The sequence below is a fragment of the Equus caballus genome, chromosome 11 (assembly GCF_041296265.1).
Source record: "Equus caballus isolate H_3958 breed thoroughbred chromosome 11, TB-T2T, whole genome shotgun sequence".
In the NCBI taxonomy this organism is placed as follows: domain Eukaryota; kingdom Metazoa; phylum Chordata; class Mammalia; order Perissodactyla; family Equidae; genus Equus; species Equus caballus.
In genome coordinates, this window is record NC_091694.1 from 20,449,631 (window position 1) to 20,472,122 (window position 22,492).

General features: G+C 44.1%; 2 protein-coding genes and 1 non-coding gene across 4 annotated transcripts in view; all 3 read left to right on the forward strand.

Annotated features, from left to right (window-relative positions):
- On the forward strand, window positions 1–20,679 carry RETREG3 (reticulophagy regulator family member 3). The gene is made up of 9 exons (XM_001493970.5): window positions 1–401; window positions 10,997–11,103; window positions 13,091–13,121; window positions 14,049–14,175; window positions 14,827–14,911; window positions 15,735–15,872; window positions 16,955–17,037; window positions 17,660–17,792; window positions 18,486–20,679. The coding sequence occupies exons 1-9, from the start codon at window positions 163–165 to the stop codon at window positions 18,941–18,943; spliced, it is 1,401 nt and encodes a 466-aa protein (XP_001494020.1). The 5' UTR covers window positions 1–162; the 3' UTR covers window positions 18,944–20,679.
- LOC111775811 (U2 spliceosomal RNA) lies at window positions 9,388–9,578 on the forward strand. Its single transcript, XR_002811792.1, has one exon. It is a non-coding gene; the product is annotated as a U2 spliceosomal RNA (small nuclear RNA).
- PSMC3IP (PSMC3 interacting protein) overlaps window positions 19,298–22,492 on the forward strand; it is a 7,284-nt gene continuing 4,089 nt past the window's right edge. The window contains exons 1-2 of one of the 2 annotated variants that reach the window (XM_001493996.5): window positions 19,298–22,167; window positions 22,260–22,360. In XM_001493996.5, the coding sequence (XP_001494046.1) occupies window positions 22,134–22,167; window positions 22,260–22,360 (135 nt within the window). In that variant the 5' untranslated portion in view covers window positions 19,298–22,133. The remainder of the gene's footprint in view (window positions 22,168–22,259; window positions 22,361–22,492) is intronic. The other variant, XM_005597374.4, reaches the window with a different exon arrangement.

The following is a 22,492-nucleotide window of genomic DNA, read 5'->3' on the forward strand; positions in this document are numbered from 1 at the left end:
GTGTTTTGACGCAGCGTTCTCTCTGGATGGACTCGAGTTAGAGTCTGTGCGCAGGCGCGCTGCGGAGGCAGGCGGCCTCCCCCGCCGAATCGCGCATCTGCGCAGTTGGTGTTATTGTGACTGTCGGGCCGCGGCCCCGGATGTTGTGGCTGCCGGGGGGAGATGGCGGAGGCAGAGGGGGTGGCCGCGGCCCCAGGCCCAAGTTCGGGGCCACCTTTCAGGGGCCGCCGCGCCATGTCAGGCTCCTGGGAGCGGGACCAGCAGGTTGAGGCGGCGCAGCGGGTCCTGGTGGAGGTGCTGGGGCCTTACGAGCCTCTGCTGAGCCGGGTGCAGGCAGCCCTGGTGTGGGAGCGGCCAGCCAGGAGCGCCCTGTGGTGCCTGGGGCTGAACGCGGCGTTCTGGTGAGAGAACTGGACCCTCGGAAACCTTCCGAGGCGCGGATTCGTCAAGTTTCTCTAGGGCTCTATCTCTCGCCTCCCCTGTTTTCTTCGCTGCACTGGCTCCTTCCTGTACCTGCCTCATTTGCCTCACCTTCTTCCACTCCTTCCCGCCTGCAGGCTTCGGCACCGCAGTTCGCCCCCAGGGCCTTCAGTTGTCTTCCCCGCTTTACTGCTCCCGCGCCCTCGCCCCGCACACCAGGCGGGAGCCTCCGGTTACATCTTGAGCCGCTAGCAGTGCGCGAGGGCGCCTCATGTTAGCCAGGGAAAGCTGTGTCCCTTGAAGGCCATCGCCTCTCTTCTCTTGTCTGCTCAAATGTGGTTTGAGGACTGTCCCTAGATTTTAGTAGTTATTATTGGGGTAGACGCGTGAGGCGTTAGGTCTTGAAAAGGTATCCAGAGGTGGGATAAGAAAACCGGCTTAACGATCGCAATTAGCGTGTTAGGTATTTCTTTCTTCCACTCTAGAAAGTTTGTGAAGTGTGAGCGTCAATAAGCGCCTCCAAAGCTGCAACTTGGAAGAAGATTATAAGCTTTTGAAGAATAGTGGGGAAATTTGTGAGATTGCACCCGTTTCAAAGCCACTTATCATTGCACCTCCTCCTCCTTGCAAGGAATTAGCGAGGCATCCTCAGCCACGGTTTATAGGCAAGGAAATTGAGGATGTCTAATAGAGTGTGTGAGTTTTCCTGAGCTGGAAAAGTGGGGCTGTAAATATCTTTTAAGAATCTGGATGTGTCATGCTCTGTGAAAATGAACTGCCGCTTCGTTCAGTTGTCATCATCTGGAGTGGACTTGGGTCTTGATAGGATCTGCCAAGCATAGTTTGGATGTAGTCATAACTAGGGAAGTATTATTGATCAAATTCCAAGGGAGCTGAAGTACAGGGGGCTTCTACAGCTGAATGAAATAAGACTGTCCTGGATAAGCCTGAAACAGAACAAAGTGTGTGTTTCCAAGAAAAATTGTTTTTGCTGAAAATAGCTTTGCTCTTAAAATTCTTGGTTTTAAAACCAGAACATTTATTATTCTTTGTCTGAAAGAAGATTTTCAGTGAGCTAGAGCAAAACCAATAATTCCAAGTTCATTGACAGGAAGACACAATGTTTACCTATTAAGTTAATCCTTTCACAGTTTGAAGGAAACTCAGGTGAAAGGTGTCACAGCAGTATCTGGCATTTGTTTCTTCAGGAGTCTTTAGCAAACCTGATGCTGAATTTTTCCTACAGCATTCTTCATTTGTTTTTGGTGGTGCTTCTTCCTTGATCCCCAGGTACCTACCTACTTCTCTCCTGTTGCCCTCTGTCAGAGACCCTTAACTGTAGCACCTCATTCAGGAATGTTTTCCAAAATGACCTTTTCTTACTTTCCTCCCACCTCCCCATCCCAACTCATAACCCTGGACCATGGAGTCAAAACTTCGTTTCCTACAATGGGATTGTAGTCCTAGAGCAAAAAGTGGGTTCTCAGTAAACCAGTTTGTATCAAAGTTTGGCTGGCTGGTATATAAAAACGTTTATCAGAGAGGAAGACGGGCATGGATGTTAGCTCAGGGCCAGTCTTCCTCCGCAAAAAGAGGAGGATTGGCAGCAGTTAGCTCAGGGCTGATCTTCCTTAAAAAAAAACAAAACAAAACTTTTATCAGGATTTAAGTGAATCCTGATAAACCAAAGGTTTATTAATGCAAATGGATCAGTAGCACGTATGTTGTTATTTTTGAGGAGGGGACTTTCCACATGCTCCTTGTTTGAGAGAGATTTTTGAAGTGGAATGTGGAGTTGAGGTCTGCACATAAGGAGCAGCTCTGCGTGAGATACATCTTTAAATGTTACAGTTAGGTTTTATTTGCTGGCCCCCAACAGTGTTTACTTAAGTTTACTAAAATGCTATGTTCAGAGTCTCACTCCGATCTCTTTTTCCTACTCTGGGTCTCTGGGAGCATTGTTGTGATTGGTCTTTATCGCTGGCATTTTCTGGTAGCTTGCCTGCTGTGTATCCAGAACACAGTTACTCTTGTTACATTCCCATCATACTGGAAGTAGGTGGGGAGAGAGACAGCAAAATGAAGAGTATGTCTCTTACAATTGAAAGAGCAGTTGGGTGTGCCATTTATGGAGAGGACTCATACCTGTGAAGGGTACAGCGTGACTGATAGTGTTAGGGCCCCAGAGGCCAGGGTAGTTTGACATTGGAGTTCATGGGATTGTTTTAGGAAATGGGCTTCCTTGGAAGGTAGTTGGAGGTTCAAAATGAAAGTTAGACTTCACATTCCAGTAGCGTCATATTGAATATTGGTGTTGATGTTTCATTTAGGAATGTCGAAGAGTGTTTAGTTCTCAGACATTGTAAACGTTTGGGAAACATGGAAAGATCATTGGCTCAGGTCTGAGAGAAATCAAATCTGAAGTATTTTATTTTTCTTTCATGATTTGTTTTGAATAATGATAAATCATTAACTGAGGTGTTTTATGTATTTTGAGGTATTAGAAGATTGGATAGGAGTACAAAAAATCATCAGAATTCAGGTAGGTAGCTCTTAACTTTCAATGTCCTATATTCTTAGTCAACTGTACCTGTGAATGTGCCCTCTTACATCTTAAAAAGACAACAACATAAAAGACAAAGATAGATGTAGATGCCTTGCTACTATAGTATTTCAAGGTTTTCACGCTCTTTTTTTCAGGTTCCAGAGAAATTATGGTGATCATATCAGAGATCTTCCAACTTTTATTGCTTCTAGTCATTGATATGTTATTATCTGTAGGATAATAACAGAAATGTCAGGCCTTTCTCTCCAATAGCGTGTATTTTCATTAGCTTCAACACCACCTGTAAATGAGTGATTTGGGGAAGAATAGCTGAGTCAGCAAGAGTGTATCCTGACAGGATCAGAAACGAACCGGTTTGAGTAACTTTTTGGTTTGACTCATACATAGGAGATGGGGAAGGAGAAAGTAGCCCTGGAAATGTGTGTGAACTCCAGGCCCGTCCTGCTTCCAAGAGCACGTGGTTCAAGGAGGGCTAGATGACTGTGGAGCTCCTGTCCAGTTTTTAACCCTCTGTGATTCTAGATGATCTTTAAAGTAGGGATATTGACTTAGAGCAATCCACAAACTGATTCCCTGTTGAGGTCTCTTTTGGGATCTGCTTTTACGGTCACTAGTCTGAGTTAACCATACTATATTCTAGGGGATGTTATGGAATTTCTTGTTTTCACGATTGAAAAAAACAAGGTGTTTTCCCTCTTAGCCGCAAAAATCCCCCCAAATAAAAAAAATGACCCGAGAAGTGATTAAAGGTATACAACAATTCTGATTTAAAAGGTTAGAATTTGAGTAAAAAACAACAGTGAGGAACAGGAAAAGGAAGGGGGAGGGCCCATTTAGGTAGAGATGTAGTGTTCTGTGAAAAAAATCTACACATCAAATCTCAGATGCAATCTGTTGAGCAGGTGTTTCTGATCATGGTCTTTGGAGAGTTCTTGTTGCTTTTGGTAGCCAAGACGACTCTTGGCAATGAATCAAGACAAAGGATCAAGGTAAAGGATGCCTTGGCTTACTTTTTTTGCCTCTCTTTTGCAAACAGTTTTTGTCTATCCTAACTGTAAGGTTGGATGCTTTCTGTCCGTTAACATAAGGTAGGTCATTAGCAGCTAGCTGGTTTCACTTCTGGTTTTGTGCAAGCAACAACTATAACTATATGAGATAGGTTGGGTTTTTTTTCATTCTAATTTACCAGTGACTGGCTCATTAACCAGACAGCCACAAGTTCAATACAATAATGGGCTTTCTGTCCCTGTAGGATGGGGTGCTTTGTTCTGAAGTACCACTGAGACAAGCTTACTCTGCAATAACGAAGGAACCCGGAAACAGTATCTGCTTTGAAAATAGACATGTGATCTTTGTTTTGTTTATGACAGTGTAAACTTCATAGCACATTCTAATTTACCCATGCTGTTAATGAGGATTCATGGTATAGTCAGCCTCCAAAAAATTGTTTAGTTTTCGAATTTCTCATGATTTTTCTGGACACCAGAGTGTTTTTCCAAGGAATATTTTATTTAGACTGATAATTAATTGGATTTTAGCCACTAATAAAGGGGATGGACAGTTTACAAAAGGACGAAACCAAAAAATAATAAATCAGTGGATATATAAAATTTCGCTCTCATCAGTAATAAAAAATTCTAATATAAATGGTAATGAGTTACTGATTTCTGCTTATTAGGTTTTTTTAAATGGTAGTATTTTAATTCTAGGGAAAATAAGGAAAAACTGGCATATGGTTGATAGGAATATAAATTCAGCAGCCTTTCTGGAAAGTAATTTCGTAACATGTATTAAGATGCTTAAAAAGTTAATACCTTTTCAGGTGCAGGGGAAAATGGGGAGTGATTGCTAATGGGTATGGGTTTCCCTTTGGGATAATGAAAAATTTCTAAATTAAATAATGGTGTTAGTTGCACAACTCTGAATATACTAAAAGCCATTGAATTAGATAATTTAAAAGGGTGAATTTTATGGTATGCAAACTGTATCTCCATAATGCTGTTACAAAAGAAAAGTTAATGCCCTTTGACTCAATAATTCCACCTAAAATAATTAATCATAAGTACGGACAAAAATTTATGCTCAGTGATACATGGTTCAGCTTTATTACATCAAAAGTTGGAAACGTCTTAGTTCAGTTAGGGAAAGATGTAAAAGACTAACTGTATATATGTATGATGGAATCATTTTTCGTTTTTGATGCTTTTCTGGTGATACAGGAAGGCATTTATGTATTCTTAAATGAAGAAGGAGGTTTTTAAGCCAGGTATGCCATATACTTCCATGGAGTTTTTGTATGTGGATATTTTTTTAATGAAGAGAATAACTTCTGTATACACTTTGGGGTATGTATATGAATAATGGGTCATTTTTTAAACTTTTTATTATGGAAAATTTAAAACAGATAAATAGACAAAATAATATTGTGTACTACCATATACTCAGCTTTAAAGATTGTCAATTCATGGCCAGTTTTGTGTCTTCTGTACCCCAATTCTTTTCCATCTCATCCTTTATCGTGTTGAGGCAATCCCAGATGTCATATCATTTAATCTGTAAGTTTATCAGTGTGTGTCTCTGAAAAATAAAGACTTAAGAAAATACACTATCATTATCACATGTAAAAAACTAATGATTCCAGTTAATGTTCAAATTTCCAGTTTTCTCGTAAATGTCATTTTGTGTTTTTAAAACATTGTTTGGGTTAGGATCCAAATGAAGTTCACATGTTGTGACTGATTGCTTTTTTTACTTCTCTTTTACTCTTTTGGTTCCCTTTTAATCTTTTTTTCTCTTTGCAGTTTATTTGTTGAAGAAATCAGTTTGTCCTGTAAAATGTCCTACACACTGGATTTTGCTGATTTCATCCCCATGGCTTAATACATTCCCTGGTGCTCTGTATTTCCTGTAAATTGGTAGTTGGATCTAGAGGCTTGATCAGATTCTGGTTCAAAAAATTTATTTTTTTTTGGCAAGACTGTTTCATAGATGGTGTACTAATTTCATTTTTATTTTCTTTTTTAATTATTACATATGTTTTCTAAACTTTCTCCAAATAAACATGCTTACCTTTAGGGAAAAAAAAAAAAGATAATTGAGAAAAAATTGATCATGAGCCCACAATGGGTAGAAGAAGTAATAGGCTATGGGCAGTCCCCAAATTGAATAATTCACATGGGAATATCCAGAGTTGACTGCATTTTCTGTTGTTTTTGCTAAGTTGGGAAGTTCTCATGCTGACTATAGTTGCTGAAAAATGTTTTGCATGTTGTCTCATCAAACTTGTACACTGTTACAGCTTCATGTGATTTTTTGGGCCTGCATGAATAGACATTGCAGGACTAAATTAATCCAGAGAAATCCTGCCTTATTTTTCTCCCACCCCTTACCTATCCCAATCTCAAAAATACTTTATCTTCAATTATGTCTTGTTCTTGCACATAGTTGCAGAGTTTTTTTACAGGTGGGTTTCCAGGTGACCTCCATAAAATGACAAGCATAGTGTGACCCCAGTATATCCCAAACACTTCGATCTGAGATTGATATTCTCTTTTTGTTCAGGAATTTAGTATTAAGGCCTGGAACGAAAGGAGCACACACTTATCGATATTCTTATATATTTGATAGACCCCTAAGAGAACACTGATATTAATTGTCTAGTTACCTTGGAGGGGTCAACTCTAGTGGTTTGAAGTGATCTTTTCATTAGTTAAGTTTTTGTCTATATGAAAGAAGCTATTTCCCCAAGAAATATATATATTTTTTGGTGTGGAAGATTGGCCCTGAGCTAACATCTATTGCCAATCTTCCTCTTTTTGCTTGAGGACGATTGTCCCTGAGCTAACATCAGTGCCAGTCTTCCTCTGTTTTTTGTATGTGAGACACCACCACAGCATGGCTTGATGACCAGTATGTAGGTCTGCACCCAGAATCTGGACCTGCAAACCCCAGGCTGCCAAAGAGGAGCACATGAACTTTGCTATGCCACCAGCCCAGCCCCTCAAGAAATATTATTTTATACCACACAGAAAAACTCTTCTTCCTCTGCAGGAACTTCTTCAACTTCCTGCATTGGCCTGTTCAAGAAAAGGTTAAATCTGGTCTTAAAATTGATTTATGGACCAGGATTAATCTTGTTCAAGAAGGTACTCACTGTTTTAGCCTTCATGACCCAGAAAATACACTTTTTTAAAAAAAAAATTCTTTTGAAGAAGAAGATTACTGCTGCCAATCCTCCTCTTTTTGCTGAGGAAAACTGGCCCTGAACTAACATCCACGCTCATCTTCCTCTGCTTTATATGTGGGACACCTGCCACAGCATGACTTGCCAGTCGGTGCCATGTCCGCACCTGGGATCCGAACCAGTGAACCCTGGGCCACCAAAGCCGAACGTGTGAACTTAACCGCTGCGCCACTGGGCCAGCCCCAAGAAAATACACTCTTTGTAAAACTCGTTACTGGTTCACCTTCATCTGCGGGATAAAACAAGTACTCTTTGTCATAAAAGGCTCTTCATGGTCTGACTCCTGCCTCTCTCCCCATGCTCATCGCCTCCCTCTGTTTTTTATGGTTCAGTTCTGTCAAGCTACTTGTCAGTTCCTTGAATATATCATGGCAGCTGACTGTTCTCCCTATCTGAATGTCCTCTCCTTCCTCACAGCCTGCTTTTTTTTGCCCTGTTTTCTCACTATTTATTTTTCAAATCCCAGCTTAGATGTCCTTTTCTTTGTTATCATTACCTTGTCATGTTATATTGAAAACACATGCAGACATGTAAATACACTTGAGAGTAAGGTCCATGTCTTTTTTTGGTAACTGGTTTGCTTACTACAAGGCCTAGGCATATAATAGGCAATCAATAAGTGTTCATTAAATTGAGTTGTAGCATAGTTGGGGGCTATAACAGGCTACTAAAATAGTCCAGGTCTTGGAGAAACAGTATTTTTATTGCCATCATCTTTAAAAAGCTGACCTTTCTTAGGAGAGGTTAATATCCTTTCCTTACCCTGGTTACTCTTTGTGTGAGTATTCATGATCTGGGAAGTGGAGATTGCAGACAGTCTGGATTGCCTCCCCAGAGAGCCCTTTCAAGTGCTCTGGAGAAAGCAGCAGTCGTGCCACATCCTGCTGCTGGGACATGGAAGCAGCAGCACTTGGGAGCAAGAAGCTCTGGAGTCCTTATCCTTGGCCTTGTTAAATTTGCTTGTTTTGGGGCGTGATGAACTGACTTTGGAGAGAAGATTAATGGCCTGGGACAGCTCTAGAGGCTGATTCTGTTAAACTGCTTTCACTCTTTAATCTCATATATAATTACAGTATCCTTTAAGTGGTAGAGTGGAAAACTTGAAATAGGTTGTCATTGGACTGGATTTCTACGTTCTTGTTTACTTCCATTCCTCATTGTTTGTATAGTTTTTAAAATTTATAATATGGATTCATGTTTATTAAAAACAAAGTACAAAAATGTCTAGAGACAGAAACTAAAGTTCCTCTGCCAATCCCTGTGTGTGTATATGTATTCGTACATACACAGAGATAAAGCTTTTTTTTTTTAATATGATAAGGATTATACTCTTAGTATTATTCTGTGATTATGTCAAATCATTAGGTCATGTGTTGAGAAGAGATCATTTATAACCAACCCTTGATCATCCTTACCCTTGTTTTTTTTTTTAATTATATATTTCATTTATTTATGTATTTATCCATTTCTTGGTGAGGAAGATTGTCCCTGAGCTAACATCTGTGCCAATCTTCCGTGTGGGATGCTGCCACAGCATGGCTTGATGAGCAGTGTGTAGGTCCATGCCTGGGATCCAAACTCACGAACCTCAGGCCACTGAAGTAGAGTGCACTAACTGAACCACTACACCACTGGGCCGGCCCATCCCTACCCTTATTTGATCAGTTGCTGTGATAATAGCTAGTAACACTTCCACATTGTAAACTTGAATAGAACTATGTGTTAGGCATGTATTAGGTGCCTTGTATTTTCTTCTTGTCTCTTTAGCAAGATCAAGTGTGATATTTTTATAGGTGATTATGCGTTGTTTCTAATACCTACAAACAATCTTGCAAGATTTGTTATTGTTAACATCACTTAAAGATGAGGAAACAGGCTTGAAGAGGTTAAGCTAATTTATTGAAGGTCACGTGACTAAAAGTGGCTGTTCAGAGAATCAAACTCAAGCCAATCTAACTTTAGAAGCCATGCCTTACTGCCCTCTGGAACCACCTCTCTGGTTAACGCATTCAGCTTCCCTCTAGATCTTAGAACAGTGTTTCTCAAACCATCTGTGGTGAGGACTAGTGTTGTTTTCCCCAATCTGTTGCAAATCAATACTTTTATAAAATACAATATAAATGCATTACTAGAAAAAATAAGTTTTAAAAGGCATAGTATTGCTTCTCGGCCTTTTGGCTAAGATCAAATGTGGTATCTGTTCTTACCCGTTTAATATCTGATATGTCTTCTATCCGAGGACAATATATTAACTGGATTTTTGGAGCAGGGAGATGGAATAGGAGCTTGCTCCGTCCACTCTGCGCATCGACCTGGTATTGCAGTACCTCCAGGAACGGTGCACCCCCTTGGGGGCATTTAAAAAAATAAAAATAAATTTAAAGATGTAGAATATGCAAGCCTAAATGTATCCTTATATTAAAAATTACTTGGTCAGATTGCTGTAAAAATTTCTAAATGCTTACTTTCAATTTCTATACTTACTTCTCCACAGACTGGTAAAATGAGCTTGTGGGCCAGCTCTGGACTACAGACACTCTGCAAGGCACTGCCTTAGGGGCTTTAGGGTGGTGTAATATGAACACTTAGAAGAACTAGTTTTTTGTTTTATAACATTTTATTGTGAAAGAATTTAAATATGTACAGAGGTAGAATAGTATAAATGAAGAATCCCATGTACTCATCACCCAGCTTCAGCAATTATCAGCTCATGGTCAGTCTTATTTCATCATCTTTCATACTCTTTCCCTTGTCAAACTGTATTATTTTGACACAAATCTTAGACTTCATATCATTTTATTCCTATATATTTTAGTATGTATTTCTAAAAGAGAGACTCTTTAAAAACATAACTTCTATAACATTATCACACCTAAAAAAATTAACAATAGTTCCATATCTTCAGATATGCTTTCTGTTCAGATTTTCCAGATTGTGCGTAAATATCTATCTATGGTTGACTCTTTCCAGTAACTAGCTTTTCCTTCATTTTATTAATATGATACATTACATTTATTGATTTTTGTATGTTGAACCACCCTTGCGTTCCTGGAATAAATCCGAAGAATGGTCATGGTGTATAATCCTTTTAATCTGTTGCTGAATTCAGTTTGCTCGTATTTTATTGAGGATTTTTGCATCTATATTCATAAGGGATATTGGTCTGTAGTTTTCTTTGTGTCTTTACCTGGCTTCAGTGTTAGAATAATGCCGGTGTCATAAAGTGAATCAAGAAGTGTTCCCTCTTGAATTTTTTGGAAGAGTTTAAGAAGCATTGGTGTTAATTCTGAAGTACTGGCTTCTAGACGTAGCTTCAGTGCTAACTTTCTATGTGACCTTGACCAAGTCATTTTACTTTTTTAGGCCACAGTTCCTTCATCTGTCCAACGATTGAATTAAATGCTCCTTAGTGCATCTCTATCAGTTTGTAGCCCTACACTAGGGTCTAACTTGGCAGAAAAATATTTGCTTTCATCATAACAACTTATCAAACTTGAATTTCTCCCTGAAATTAATGGAATCACAGAGTTGAAAGTTGAAAGAGGCTTTAAGAGTTTATTTGGTTTAGTCCTCTGCCTTTACAGAAGCAGATTCTTCTCTCTGCCCCGTAGGTAAAATAACTGAAGTTCAGAAAGTTTAAGTGACTTTCCCAAGGTATGTAATTAGGACTTAAGTCTGTATACTACAGAACCTGTAGTATGCATATGGTCTTTGCTGAAATTAGCTTAATTGGATAATGATCTTTCTTCTGTTTTCCTTCTCTATAGGTTCTTTGCACTGACATCCCTTCGTCTTGTGTTTTTACTTGCGTTCAGCTCAATGATCGTTGTGTGTATAGATCAATGGAAGAACAAAATCTGGCCTGAAATAAAAGGTGAGTTTGGTAGTATTCAGAACAATCTGAACAGGAAATGGTCTTTCCTAGAATTTTTACCTTTAGTTTTGGGAGTTTATGAGGAAGTATGTGGAACTGGGACTGTCTTTTGATGTCTGAATTATTTGCTTTAGGAGACACTTGAAGAGTTAGCACTCCATCTGTAGTTCCGCCCTTCCCATTGTTACTAAGCTCAGGAAATCTGTATCGACCCCCTGAGATGTTCTTACCCTCGTAGCTGGCCTGAGGAGTAAGTAGTCCTTAGGTTTTTAAAAGTAATTCTCATTGGATGCTACATCTTTTCAGAGGCGGTATCAATTTGCCACTTAGGAATTTCTTTTAAATTGTTTATCTGCAAAGCACTAAGCTAGGCATTATGACTCAGATAAAGTACTCTAAGATACGGTTCCTCTTCTCAAAGATTATACATACTTAAGCATAAGAAAAGTTAAATGTCAGTTATGGAACAGTACTGGAGATGTCACGGTGCAGTATGTGATCAGTATGTTATCAGTATGTTTGTCATGTATTTCAGCCCAAGCTCAAGCCTTGAACAAAGCAAAAGATTTGGACAGGTGGAGAGAAAAGTATGTTTCTAGAGGGGCCAGTATCTTGATTAGTCTGAGGAACCAGAAACTGCAGAGCATCTTCTGAGACCAAGGAATTGATCATTTTCTTGGGAATGAAGAGGTCATTAAAAGGAGTGGTAGGAAATAAGATTTAAAGTATGTTGGGATTAGATTTTATAAGGCTTTAAAGTTAGGCTTAGAAATTTAGACTTTAAACTGTAGGTGATGGGTGGTCATTGAAGATTATTTATTAGAGCTACATGCTGAGATGATATTAAAGATTAATTTGATAGGGGCTGGCCCCGTGGCTGAGTGGTTAAGTTCGCACGCTCCACTGCAGGTGGCCCAGTGTTTCGTTGGTTCAAATCCTGGGTGCAGACATGGCACTGCTCATCAAACCACGCTGAGGCAGCGTCCCACGTGCCACAACTAGAAGGACCCACAACGAAGAATATACAACTATGTACTGGGGGGCTTTGGGGAGAAAAAAGAAAAAAAAAATCTTTAAAAAAGATTAATTTGATAGCATTTTACAGATGACAAGGAAGGAGAAAAAAAGGAAAGGGGGAGACCTGACAGGAGCCCAGGGCAGTATCTGTGTGAGAAGTAGTTAGAGAGGTGTTGGTGGAAACAAATGATGGATGGCCTAGAGGGCTGTGGAGAAGGAAGACACTTCAAGACTGATATGTAGGGGGTTAGAAGAGTAAGGGATAAAGGCCAACTCTGGGATTTCAAAGCTAGGAGAGTAAGAGATGGCATTACAGTTAGGAGATACAGGCAATGTCAGGCACAGGCGTCGGTTTGGGTGGGGAGTGAGAGCAAGGAAAATTGATGTACGTTTTGGACATGTTAATTTTGAAGTGTTGGCAGGATATTCAAATCAGAGTATACAGATTTTAAATACATTCCCATCCTATTTTGCAAAGACTTGAAGGAATCATTTAGTTCATACACCTGTCTTATGGCTAGTGAATATCAAAAGACTTTCATCATTCCTTGTAGTTAATGGGTCTCTTTTTAAAGAGAATAGGCAGATTTCTAGGGTTGTGTAGTTATGACATGCCTTGGTAACCTGGTACATATTGATGTGTAGGTGCAACTCAGACACACTTCAGGGGTGGGATGGACCATTTTTTGTGTGCACCTTGGCTCTCAGTTGTAGTAATTAGAAGGGACCCTAATGCTCCATTTGGATCCTTCCCCCAACCTCTGCTGGAAAAATGAGCAGGCAACAGCCATCATTCCCTTGTCTGCAGTTCCCTAACTCTGGCAGTATAACATGGCGTCTCCTTTTTATTGGCTATTATGTTTTCTTTTCCCCAAGCCTATTAAAACTTGAGCTGTCAGACCAACAGCCTAACATTTTCATGTTTAGTTTTCCCTACCAACTAATGCTGGTGTTTGTTTTAATATTGTAGTGCCAAGAGCCGACGCATTAGACAATGAGAGGTATGGAACACTAATTAAATCCCTTTTTGTTGCTCTGATTGATTCTCTTGTTGTAATATTCTGGTTACATGTTGTTAACCCCATGTTCTGGACACAAAGCATAAGCCGAGAACCTAGTCAGTTCCAAATAATCATTTTAACAAATCCTAAAGTTCAGGCAGCAGTGTGTTGAGATGGCTAGTGTCCTCTGATATTTACAAGAGAAGTTTATGAAAAAGAAGCATTACAGTGCCCCATAACCTGACATGCCAGGGAATTAGCTGCCTTATTCAGCCCTAGTGTGAAAACTTAGAGGCAAGTTACTTCCTTTGTCTCCTGGCTTTTATACCAGGTCATTTAGTGTTTTCTGTGACCTCTGGCTATTTAAAGTTCCTGGTCAGAAAACACATTGGTTCCTGGCAGCAGCAAGCCAAAGATTCTTCTTGTGTGTCACAGCTCCTGCTTTCATTTCTCGGTTCATTCATCCCATATGTTTGATCCAAGGAATTTTCTCTGCTGTGGTTTATTTTGGTTTTGTTTTATTTATTTTTTCTCTGAGGGGCACATCCAGTGTTGCCTCCCTCTCAGCAGCAGTGGTGTCAGACTACTTTCATCCGTGGATTGCAATCACAGTGAATTGCAATGGTCTGAGTGCACGGAAGATGTTTCTAAGCACAAAGGGCCTTAGAGCTGGTGGCAGGTTTACACACGTGGATGGGGCTGCTTGCATATAGGGTGGAGTTGTCAGAACAAGTTTGCCCTCCTAGTCGCTAAATTCAAGTTTCAACCTGGTGAGCCAAGAAGAAAGTCATGCTTCACCTCCAGAGCACCTAGGACAAGCCACTCCCCAGACCCTTTTGGAACCCAGAACGATTGATTGCCTGCGTAGCAAGATGGGGGGGACCCTCAACACCCTCCTTTCACAGCTCCCACTTCTCTCTCCCTTAGCTGGGGCTTTGTGCACCCTCAGTTGCTCAGCGTGCCCGAGCTCTGCCACCACATAGCTGAAGTCTGGGTTAGTGGGACCATTTTCATAAGGAATCTTTTGCTTTTCAAAAAGCAAAACCCGGGCAAGGTAAGAATCTTCCCTTTCTCACTTTCATTTCTGGCTTCTCAGTTAAGTTTATGCTAAACTGAAACAGCCCTTTTATTACATATCCTCATTCAGGAAAGGAAAGACCATGATGTTTGTAGAGACAAAGGGAAGTTGTAGGAAGGGGCTTCTGACCAGCCGCTAGGACTAAGGCAAGCGCTTGAGGACCCCTCCTTTGAGTGCTTGCCACTTAGATTAGGCCATCTTCCTGCCCCAGCATGGGAAAGAAAGCTTGCTTGTGTGCATTCTGTGTCATATTAAATATGTGATAGGTTGTTGGGGTTTTTTATTTATTATTTTTTTACTTTGACTAAAAAAAACCACCACCACCACTTGCTTTCAGAGAGAATTTTTGGCTAAGTCCTATTCAAACCAATTTCCCAGCATGAAAGGTGCAGCCCTCTGGGCTTGGCCATGTAACAGGAGTTTGAATAGAAGTGGACATCCACCTTTTCCTACCAGAGTCACCACTGGATGTGACAGTGGCTAGGTACATTTGTCATTCTGACATGTCCATGCTTTACTGATAGGTCATAAAGAATCATTTCAATCACGTCTCCATCTTACCCTCTGTCCCTACCCTAGTCCCCTGCCATGTACCAGAAACTTAATACTATTTCCTGACTCCCCCAGTTCTGCTTGCTAAGCTGTGGGATATTGACCTTTTTGGCCGTCTTGGGCCGCTACATCCCTGGGCTCCTGCTGTCCTACTTAATGCGTAAGTATGGTATATAAGTTCTTCGATGAGTTTACCCTACTTGTAGCTTTTCCAGCCACAGCTAACTCTGGGTCTAGGGAGAGGACTTTTATATTTCAATTCTCTAGGAAATGACCTTTTTATATTTTCATGACTTGTTTAGTATCTTGAAAATATCTTTCTTCTTACGTGTAGCAGGCTCTCCACTTATAAAGTCCTTTTCTTATAGTGTCAGCTTTAGAAACTGATGAGGGCCCACTAACATATATTGTATTACCACCATAAAGGACTGACTGTCCCTATTTACGGAGGGAACTTAGAGTTAGTGTGTTGTATAACAAGAACATAACTCCTAGAGGATCCTCTGCTGGGTTCTGTGTACCCTGGATCACTTTCTTTCACCCTGGAGCCTAGTTTTGTAAAGTTAGTTAGTTCCTCTTGGCATAAACTCTGCTTGCTTGGGGCTGGAAGTACTGAGTAGTTATGGCTGTGGCCATTATGTATCAGAAACTCACATGATTTGTTGTGTGGTTTCTGAGGCCTTGTTACCGTTTGGCCTTGTATATGGCTCAGTGACACCCATATGCAAGGTACTACACTGCTGGTTCTTCCCTCAGTATATCAGCAGCACACTCTGCTGTGCACATCCCTGTAGGTGGCTGTAGAAGTCTCTGCCCTCCAAAACCCCCTCAGGTAGTAGGGGAGATTAGTGAAGATGACCAGCAGAATGAAACAGAACTGTTCCTCACTAAGTGTCCAGGCCCTAAGGACATAATAGCAGAGGGACAGTTAGGATTGTTTCCTGCAGCCCCTTTTCCAATTTGCCACTATTCCCATTCCTCAGTTGTCACTGTCATGATGTGGCCCCTGGCTGTGTACCACCGACTGTGGGATCGAGCATATGTACGACTGAAGCCAGCTCTGCAGCGGCTGGATTTCAGTGTCCGTGGCTACATGATGTCCAAGCAGAGAGAGAGACAATGTAAGTGTCAAGGGGAGGCTTCCTTCCACTTGGGCAATTTGGGGAAGAGAATGAGAAGCCTGTAGGTCTGACAAAATGGGTAGGTCCTTGAAAGTGGGAGAAGTAGGGGGCTGGTTGGTGTGTAGGAGGTAGTAGGTAAAAGTGATATTCTATTCCAGGGAAATCTATGCAGGCTTACCAGAGTTTCCATTTGGAATTCTAGACACTCCCATTTTAAACAAATCTGAGAAAAGTTCTCCCAAGTTGAACAAAAGACAGTGAAGATACATCCCTAGTGTTTGCTGCTTTTTATGAAGCACTGTCCATGTGTCCAAGCACTGTGCTGGCTGCTTGCATACATCATCTTATTTAACCCTTACAACAACCTTGAGAAGAGGGGGCTATTGTCTTCCTTTTCCAGTTGAGGAAATTGAAGCTCACAGCCAGTAAGTGACAGAGCAGGTCTTTTAGACTGTTAAGCCAGACGTCTTTCTCTACTGAAAGCTGCCTTCCAAAGGGAATTCAAAACCGCTGCCTCAGAAGCCAGATGCTTACTAGCCCGAGATCCTCCAACACACGAATAACACTCGTGGGAACTTTTTCCTCTCTTCTGTGGTCTGATTGGGTTGGGTGTTTGCTTAAGCCATGGCCTGCAAAGAGTCCTGCATTTGTCACTAAGGCCCAGCCTCCCCTGGGGCAGCCGGTTGAATAGTATCAGTCCTTAAGAGTCTGATTTAACCAAGGTGGGGCCATCTCCCTTTGCCCTCTCTTTGATAGTGTCCACTTTCCACATTGACATCCGGTCTGCCCCTAGCTGATCCTGGGAGTTGTTGACAAGCCTGGTAGTTGATCATATGACCAGAAAAAAAATGTTGGGGGGCTGGTGGAGGGAGGGATGTTGGAAGAAATTTTTCTCTCCTGTGTTACCAGCTTACCTTGCCACTTAGGCTCAGCAACCCTGCCTCAGGCATTGTTATGTAGGCTTAGGGCCATATTCAGAGGGGTTCGGTCTCTTATGTTCTGATCTTATGCCTTTGAAGTCCAAAGCGGGTGGGGAGTTCCCTTAAGGGAAGGCATCAAGGCCTTCTGCTCTTTCCACATAGTGCGCCGCAGAGCCCTACACCCAGAACGTGCAATGGACAACCACAGCGACAGCGAAGAGGAGCTTGCTGCCTTCTGTCCTCAGGTATCTTGGTTGTGGAACTGCACCACTGGCCAGTTTTCTTTAGCTCCCTTTTAACCATCTGGCACCTCACATTTAAGCAGTAACCAGGTTTTCAAGTTCACTGTGGGCTCTCTAAAGCCTCACCCTCTTACCCCACCAGAGCAGCAAGGAGAGAAGCCAGTGTCATATTGGGACTTTGTACCTAGATTTCAATTTGAGCCTGGTGATCAGCACACTTTCTTGCATGTCTCCTTTTAACCCCTACCATCATGGCAGAACTTCTGGAACTGGTGTGATCATCTTGTAAACAGCCCAGCCCACCTTAGGTCGGGCCATGTGTGTGTCCTCCTGGCCACCTGTGAAAGTATACTCTCCATTAATTATTTGTTTAAGAGTAAGTGGCTGGTCAACTCCGAAGACTTCTTCCTTCCTGTGCTCAAGATGGATGAATAAGAGTGTTTTCCTTAGGGGAGCAGCCTAAAAGGGGTCAAGATTTTGACAAAGTCCTCATCCATGCCTGGTTCCGCTGATGGCCTTAGGGTAGCCTTTAGGGCCTGCTAATTAGTAAAGCTGTAAATGGGGAATAGCACCTATTCCTAATGGCATCATCTCTTCAGACTTGTTGGTCTTTTCTTTTCCTAAGCTGGATGATTCTACTGTTGCCAGGGAATTGGCCATCACAGACTCTGAGCACTCGGATGCTGAGGTCTCCTGTACAGACAATGGCACATTCAATCTTTCACGGGGCCAAACACCTCTAACAGAAGGCTCTGAAGGTGAGGGGAACCTTGGACTTGAGTTATGGCTCTGACTGTTGCCTCTCAGCTTCCCCAGGCAGAGGGGATTCTGCCCCTCTCCTGTTTTTTCTCTTTTTTTTGAGGAAGATTAGCCCTGAGCTAACTACTGCCAGTCCTCCTCTTTTTGCTGAGGAAGGCTGGCCCTGAGTTAACATCCGTACCCATCTTCCTCTACTTTATATGTGGGACGCCTACCACAGCATGGCGTGCCGAGCAGTGCCATGTCCGCACCTGGGATCCGAACTGGCGAACCCCCCGGACTGCCGAGAAGCAGAATGTGCAAACTTAACCGCTGCACCACCACGCCAGCTCCCCTCCTCTCCTGTTTTTTGAGCCGTGGATCAGGTGGCAGAGCAGCCTTAGGGAAATGGCTACAGCCAGGATGGCACTCTGCTCGCCTTGAAATCCTCAAGGAAAGGATTTTACCTGTGCCTTAGTAACCTCAGTTCTAGGCTCACTGGGGGCATGGTGGAGGAAAAGACAGGGAGTTCTCTGGCCAGTAGAGATCGCAGCAATCTCTAAGTGGAGGGGGAAAGCTGGCAGGCCCACGGGTTTTGCTTCACCCTCATAAATCCAGGGTGAAAAACTGGTTACATGGGGCTGACTTTATGGGGCTGGGGCACAGGAGGGCCAGGCAGTTGCCATGTCTCAGACACCCCTCTATTCTCCCAGACCTAGATGGTCACAGTGATCCAGAGGAATCCTTTGCCAGAGACCTTCCAGACTTCCCTTCCATTAACGTGGATCCTGCTGGCCTGGATGATGAGGACGATACCAGCATTGGGATGCCCAGCTTGATGTACCGTTCCCCACCAGGGGCTGAGGAGCCCCAGGTACCGCTTGCCAACCGGGAGGAGGCTGCACTGCCAGAGCTCCTGCTTGGTGCCCTGCCTGCAGGATCCAACCTCACCAGCAACCTTGCCAACCTGGTCTCCCAGGGCATGATCCAGCTGGCCCTGGCAGGGGCCTCCCAGCCAGGCCCTTCTGGCCCACCTCCCCGGAGAGCAACAAGAGGCTTACTCCAGGCCCCCAGTTCAGACCTGGACACTGATGCTGAGGGGGATGATTTTGAACTCCTGGACCAGTCAGAGCTGAATCAGCTGGACCCTGCCAGTTCCAGGAGCCACTGAGGCAAAGACTCCTTTTGGGGGACACTGTGGTTTAGCATTTTTTTTTCCGCCCATCCCACTTAAGGTGAAGGGGTAAAGGAGGAACCCAGGTCCCATCCCCTGAGTTATATTTGTATGCTGGGTGGCCTGGCTGATGCTCAGAGGCCTACTGAGAGAGGATACTCACTCCCCTGCTACGAGCTGGCTACCCATTTCTGAGCTCAGTCACTGAAGTGAGAGTGTGCTCCCCCAAGGGAGGCTTTTCTCCATCAGGATGGTACTTTTGGGGAACAAAGTAGTCAGGGCTATTGGTTCCCCTTTGAGGGGGTGCTGCTGTTTGCTTCTAGGTATGGGTGCTTGAGGGCCCTCAGTGATAGAAGAGCCCTTTCTGTTCTGCCTCCTTTCCTCACCTCCCTAGAGCTCCAAGTCAGGCAGCAGCTGGAAGAGTTACACTCTCCTCCTCCTCTTTTGCTAAGCCATGATTTGATTTGTCTTTTTCTAAGCAAGCTTGTCCTTTGGTTCTGCAGAGCAGGCTTGCTCCCTCTGCCCCAGCCCATCCTCATTTCTTCAGGCCTAACCCCCAGTGCTCCAAAATATTGCTTGTGAAATTTAAGAAATGTGAACACGATGTGGGGGTGGGCCTCATCTACATTACCTTGGGCCATGGGGACAGCTGGCTGGGAGGGTGAGTGTCTCTATATCTCATGGTCTCACTGAATCTTCTGGAGCTGCCTGGTAATCTTTGGTGCTGCTAACCCCTGGCTCCATTTGACCATCAGCCTGAGCAATGAGCAAAGCAATACCGTACCATACCCGTTTCCATATTCCTGTTCCTTCCCCTGCTCCTCCCTTGGAGAAGCAATAATTCCATGGGGGATGTCAAAGTAGCACTTTACAAATGGCTCAGTGGCATTCATCCCAGGAGCCACCAGCTCTTCTTGCACCAGCTATTCTCACTTCCTGTTCAGCTCCTTTAACACTTTTATTTTCAACTGCTTCCCAACTTGGCAGGGCCCAGTTAGCGAGAAAGTGTCTGTAATCTGCAGAGACCCCTCTAAGGGGTATCTGTTCTACTGCCCCTAGTAAAATCACGTGAGACAAAAACTGAAAATAGTAATTAGCGCTAAACCTATGCCAGCCTACAGCCCCTCTCTACCTCCCCAATCAGAGCTCAAGCCACACTCTTCTATCCTCTTTCCCTCTGCATTAACCCTTTGCTGATCCTCAGGGACCACTCCCCCAACATCCCCATGCCTGGGTGAGGGATGTTGGACAGAGCCTGTTTCCGTGTGCTGCAGGTGGGATGTGCTAACATGTTTGCTCTTGGCTGATGGACAAGGTAGAGGTCAGGGAGTGAAAACAGTTACCAGTGAGAAGGGAGAGGAGCTAGGTGCCTGTTTCATAGTCACTTACCTTTGTGTGAAGGTTAGGGGTAATGGCATCCCCCACTTTAGGATTCTCAAACAGACTTTGGACACCTCTCACCTCAGAGCCCAGATGTCTTACAGGTGAGCTCTGATGTGGGAAAAAAAGGGAGGGTGTGGGAAGTGAGTGGGATTTTGTGTGTTTGCAAGAGTGTGTGTAGCTTCAGGCCTTGGGAGTTGGCAAGAGGGGGGGAAGGAAGGAGAGCAAAATCTTTGGAAGGTGTTTCTTGTACCTGGGGGATCCTGCTCTGCATCTCCTTAGTCCTCCACTGTGAACTGGGGTGGGGATACGAGTGGGAGGGGTACTGGGGAATAAATCTTGTATGAGAACAATCTTTAAGAGACTGATGTTGAATGGTGTCCTACCCTTGATAGGTCTTCCTTGTTAATCTGAGATGTAAATTAATTTGAGGAGGTGACAGTCTCAGAAGAGGAAGTCCAGGTGTGAGGGACCACTTGCCCATCCCTATTTTTCCTTAGGGTGTGAGGCCACTTCCCTTCCCCAGGAGAGCCCAGGCATAAGCATAAGTGGCACTTTTGGCTAGCATCTAGTTTGCAGTTCCATCATTTCTAATTCTTTTTGTGTGTGTGTGTGAGGAAGATTGGCCTTGAGCTAACATCTGTTGCCAATCTTCCTCCTTTCTTCTTTTTTCTCCCCAAAGCCCCAGCACATAGTTGTATATCCTAGTTGTAAGTTCTTCCAGGTCTGCTATGTGGGATGCAGCCACAGCATGGCTTGATGAGCAGTGTGTTGGTCCCCAACCAGGATCTGAACCAGCAAACTGCAGGGTCGCCATAGTGGAGCGCAGGAACTTAATCACTGGGCCGGCCCCCCATCATTTCTAGTTCTTAATAGTGTCCCCTAAACGTGTGAAGACAAGTACATGTTTCAAAGGCTAAAGAGGTTTTCGGTAACAAAGGGCTTTAAAAAGCACCATGCCCCTCCCGGATGGTTTGAGCTGTAGGGACAGCTGCTCTTTGGCCTTCAGCTGACCTCAGAAACTAGAAATACTTATTTCAGGCTTTGTCCCATTGGCCACTGTGGGCAGAAGTGGAAAGCACCTGCCAGGTGTTGCCATAAGAGTGACTCGGCCAACAGGAAACTTTTCTACAAGCTTTGTGGCTTAAGAGTAGCCCCCTCCCAACCTTCCCCTTCCTTGGTGTTCAAACCATAGCGTGCGTGGAGCGCCCCCTGTGTGCGAAGCCCGGTAACGGGCAAAGGGGGGTGGCGTTATGCTCTTTCCAGGGCGCCTGCGCAGGCTATTAACGCCTCACAACCACCCTTCTGCATTTCTTGTTCCTATTTTACAAATGATGAGACTAACCGACGGAAAGCGCGCTGGACCGTGGGATAGGACACGTCCCCGTGGGTAACTAGCTCTGGGATCTTGAGCTAATCGCTTGCCCAGCGGAAGTTAATTCTGCGGTTTCTTCCCGTTCGAACACGACCCAGCTCACTGTCACGAGTGTTCAGCTGCCCCTGGAACTGGGTCTCGAAACTTCAAGGCGTGATTTACGACAGCCTTCGTTTCCACGGGCAGGAAGGGAGAGGTTGGAAGCGAGCGCCCCGCCGCCTCCGCACACAGCAGGACTGCAGGGAATCGGACTGGCGCTCGAGCTCCGAGCCGAGATGAACTACGGCGGCCGGGGAGGGTCGCTTCGTTCCTCGCGAAGACTTCCCTTTCCGCCAATCACTGCCTGAAGCCCGCCCTTCCCGGCGCCGGAAGGAGCCGTTGCCGCGAGCAACCGCAACCTCCGGCTTTCGGAGTTTGGCGGCGGGAAAGACAATGAGCAAAGGCCGGGCAGAAGCTGCGGCGGGAGGTGACGGGGCCGTACGCGCGGGGGAGACCCGGGGTCGGGGAGCGGGTGAGGGTTCGGCGGAGTGACGCCTGCCCTGCCTCCTCCCCCGGTAGCCCCCGGCATTCTCCTGAGGTACCTGCAGGAGCAGAACCGGCCCTACAGCGCCCAGGACGTGTTCGGGAACCTGCAGCGGGAACACGGACTGGGCAAGGCGGTGAGGACCCTCTCCTGGGATTCCTCTCCTTGGGACCCCTCCAACCCGCTTCGGGTCCTGCCCTCTCGAGGCTGCCATTCTAGCCTTGGGTTACCTAAGGCCTGTCGGGCGCGCCCCCGTCGCTGAAATCCC